At 53.8% G+C, this 3,170-nt stretch overlaps 3 protein-coding genes across 3 annotated transcripts; all 3 read left to right on the forward strand.

Moving 5' to 3' along the window:
- Positions 1–211: 211 nt before the first annotated feature.
- Positions 212–604, forward strand: SPRG_21975 (hypothetical protein; the record flags this gene model as incomplete). The annotated part of the gene is made up of 1 exon (XM_012357246.1): positions 212–604. The coding sequence occupies one exon, from the start codon at positions 212–214 to the stop codon at positions 602–604; it is 393 nt and encodes a 130-aa protein (XP_012212636.1).
- Positions 605–1,364: 760 nt separating this feature from the next.
- On the forward strand, positions 1,365–1,893 carry SPRG_17849 (hypothetical protein; the record flags this gene model as incomplete). Its single annotated transcript, XM_012357247.1, has 1 exon — positions 1,365–1,893. Exon 1 carries the CDS (start codon positions 1,588–1,590, stop codon positions 1,891–1,893), a length of 306 nt encoding a protein of 101 aa, XP_012212637.1. The 5' UTR covers positions 1,365–1,587.
- An 819-nt stretch (positions 1,894–2,712) lies between these two features.
- On the forward strand, positions 2,713–2,976 carry SPRG_17850 (hypothetical protein; the record flags this gene model as incomplete). The annotated part of the gene is made up of 2 exons (XM_012357248.1): positions 2,713–2,774; positions 2,840–2,976. The coding sequence occupies exons 1-2, from the start codon at positions 2,735–2,737 to the stop codon at positions 2,974–2,976; spliced, it is 177 nt and encodes a 58-aa protein (XP_012212638.1). The 5' UTR covers positions 2,713–2,734.
- Between the last annotated feature and the right edge of the window lie 194 nt (positions 2,977–3,170).

Raw genomic sequence — 3,170 nt, forward strand, 5'->3', positions numbered from 1 at the left:
CCGGTTGGGATCTAGTTACTGTAGCAGTTTCGCATGGATCGTTTCGTCCGTTGGATCTTCGGTGGTTGGCAAAGGTCACTTTAGATCCTTCCATGGCGAGACAACGTTTGGTGCGTCAGGCCCGTCGGCACGGAAGGCTCGAGTATCAAAGACGCGCGCGCCGGCAGCAAAGCGCACGACCACCCGCGTCGCGAACAAGAGCGGGCGGCGCATGCGCGCTCGGGTTCTCAAGGTGGCTCCAGGACGGCGCGCGCGCCTCGAAAGGCTGGCAGTTGCCGGGCGCGCCGCCGCGCTTGTGAAGTACTCGCTCTCTTTGAGACCGGGCGAGGTCAACATGTTCCAGAGGGGCCAGCCCTCCACCACAGCTGCAGCGTACGAAAAAGTGTGGAACGGTTTGGCCGAGTACTGCCTGCTCCGCGGCGACTACGAGTCGCTGCTCTTCCTCGACGACCGTGTACCCGTAAGCATGCCATCGATGGGCGCGAGAACCATCGCAGAGTACATTGATTACAAGACTCAGCCGCGTAGTACAGCTTTAGACGATGAGTATGGACGGGCTATTCTAGGCGCGGACCTGGAGCCGGTATGTTGTCCCTTGTCATGAATCACCAATACTAATGCGGGCAATTTCTGTGTACGTTAGATTCTTGCCCGCGGGGGCTCGAGTGACCCAGGGATGCGTCGTTCGTGGGTGGCGAGCAGGATGTCGACGTGCCCGGTCCCAATGTTGACGACCCATGGCAAGATCCAGTGTGTGTTGGTGTTCAGCGCCATGCCCCGCGACCAGGCCATGCGTGTCTTTCAACGTTTTGACTCTTGCAGCGATAATGGTTTGCCTTGCCAAGCACCGCAACAACGACGGAGCTCGCCTCTTGGAACAGAACCCGAACTTCAAGCACGGCAGCTTCAAGACACAAGGACGAGTGCAACGCCAAGCGCGTCAAGCAAGAACCGGCCCAACACTCATAGTTAACTCACCTTTACACTGTAATGACGTTCATGATATCCTGTTGTTGGAATGTGCCGACACGGAGGCGATCCTCCTCGTCCTCATGACGATCTCCTATCGTCCTCCTCGTCCTCGAAATTCGCATACTCTTGCCTCGAACTTCGATTGGCCTTGGCTAGCGTCTCGACCGTCTCGATAATATGTGTTTATAAAGGATATTAATTCTAACAGACCCAACCATCCCTACCAGGTAACTCCCACGTGAATACTTGCATAGTACTTTAGTACTACAAAAACTACTATATTAATCGTGAATTTAAATAGTACTACGCATTTAAAATATCAATAGTAAGTGCTAGTCATATATTAATAATAATAGTACTTGGTAGGGTAATACATTACTATGAATCACTTATGCAAGAGCAGCAATGAGCTGACGAGAGAGCGATGACGAAGAAGAGACCAAGACGTGCGACTCGCCGCCACTCGATGAGTCAGTGCCAAGCGACGACCGTGGCGGTTGGCCACATGCTCGCAGCGTTTCATTCGACTCGGACGGGATCCCAACGTCGGTCAATCACGCACGCCACGGACCGAATGAGGTGTGGAAGACCATCCACAGGCTCAACCCTGCCGTGATGCGCAATGGCGCGCTTTACACGCACGTTTGCACGCTGTGTACAAGAAGTTTTGCCGCCAAGAATGGTACACACAATGCCTGGCGCGAGGGCCTTTACAGAATGGCCAACACGTCCAACGCGAAGGACCACGTGATGCGCAAGCACAAGTCGCATCCGATTGCGATTGCCATGGCCAAGAAAACGACCGGCCGGGTCAATGGCGATCTCCAAGCCTTCGACACGGCGCAGGCGGTCGACGCCCACGCGCCAAACGCGACTCAAGCGCCAGCCCAAGGTATGAAATTTCTTCCGCACGGTCGATAATGACGTGGAAACGAGCTACGGAAGTGCGTCGAAGTCCAGGACGTACGTCGAAGATGAAGCGGACAAGGTGTGGAAGCGCTGGGCGGAACTCGAAGTCTTGTGGGAGAATTCCACGAAAGCAAATGTGTGGCATGCCGCCAACACCGAGGTCGACAAGTCCTACGACGTTTGCAAGCTGTACAAGCACATTGATGTGCTCGCGTGGTTCCGCGAAACTGGCGAGAAGGATTTCCCGAGCGTCGCTGCGCCGGCCCGGATCTACCTCGCTAGACCCATGTCAAACGCATACCAAGAACGCTTCTTCTCGACCGCCGGCTTTGTACTTAACGCCAAGCGAACGCGCCTCGAATCGAGCCGTGCAGAGAAGCTGCAGATCCTCATGCATGCCAACAAATGATAATACATTGTAATACTTGTTCGATAATGGGTGGTTTAAGCGCGACATCGACTGGGTTAGGCTTTTTTAGGCTGGCGTAGACCTGTCTGGCATGGGCGCGGCCGACAAGCGCTTTTTTAGTAAATAGTAGAACTTTTAGTACTATCGCACGATTTACTATAGTAATATAGTACTATGGCGAAACCACATAGTAATGGACAGTCGGGTTACTATTAATAGTCCGTAGTCGTCTATTAGATGTACTATACTATGACGAAAAGTGATGGTAATAAGCATCGCCAATTTGGCGAGATCTTCGACTGAGCCAGTTCGTGTCCATGTTGGCTTCTAGAAGGTTGCCTGATTGGTGGATTTTTCGAATTTTTGTGATTGGTCAAAAATCGAACTCTCGACGTGGTGCTGCTGCCCCATTCGCGAATTTCCTTTGGGTGACGAAGAGCCGAGATGGACTACGGCCGTGAACTTCTCCGCCGCCAGCTCACGGGTAAGTGGAAGCCCACATGAGGCCGCAGATGAAGAAGGAACCTCAATCCTTGAATCTACACTTAGAGCTGAGCCGAAACCCGCCAGAGGGTGTCAGCGTCGGCCTCGGCGACGACGAAAACATCTTCCACTGGGAGATCATGCTCGTGGGTCCCCCCGATACGCTGTACGAAGGCCGGTTTACTTTCCCGCGCGCGCCTTGAGTTTCCGAAGGACTTTCCCAACATGCCCCCGAAGATGACCTTCATCTCCGACATGTGGCACCCGAACGTATACCCGAGCGGCGTCGTGTGCATCTCGATCTTGCACCCGCCCGGTGAAGACCAAATGAACGCGCAAGAGTCTGCCGATGAGCGATGGCGCCCAATATTGGGCGTCGAATCAATCCTCGTTTCCG

The sequence above is a fragment of the Saprolegnia parasitica genome (assembly GCF_000151545.1).
Source record: "Saprolegnia parasitica CBS 223.65 unplaced genomic scaffold supercont2.811, whole genome shotgun sequence".
NCBI classification, from domain to species: domain Eukaryota; phylum Oomycota; class Saprolegniomycetes; order Saprolegniales; family Saprolegniaceae; genus Saprolegnia; species Saprolegnia parasitica.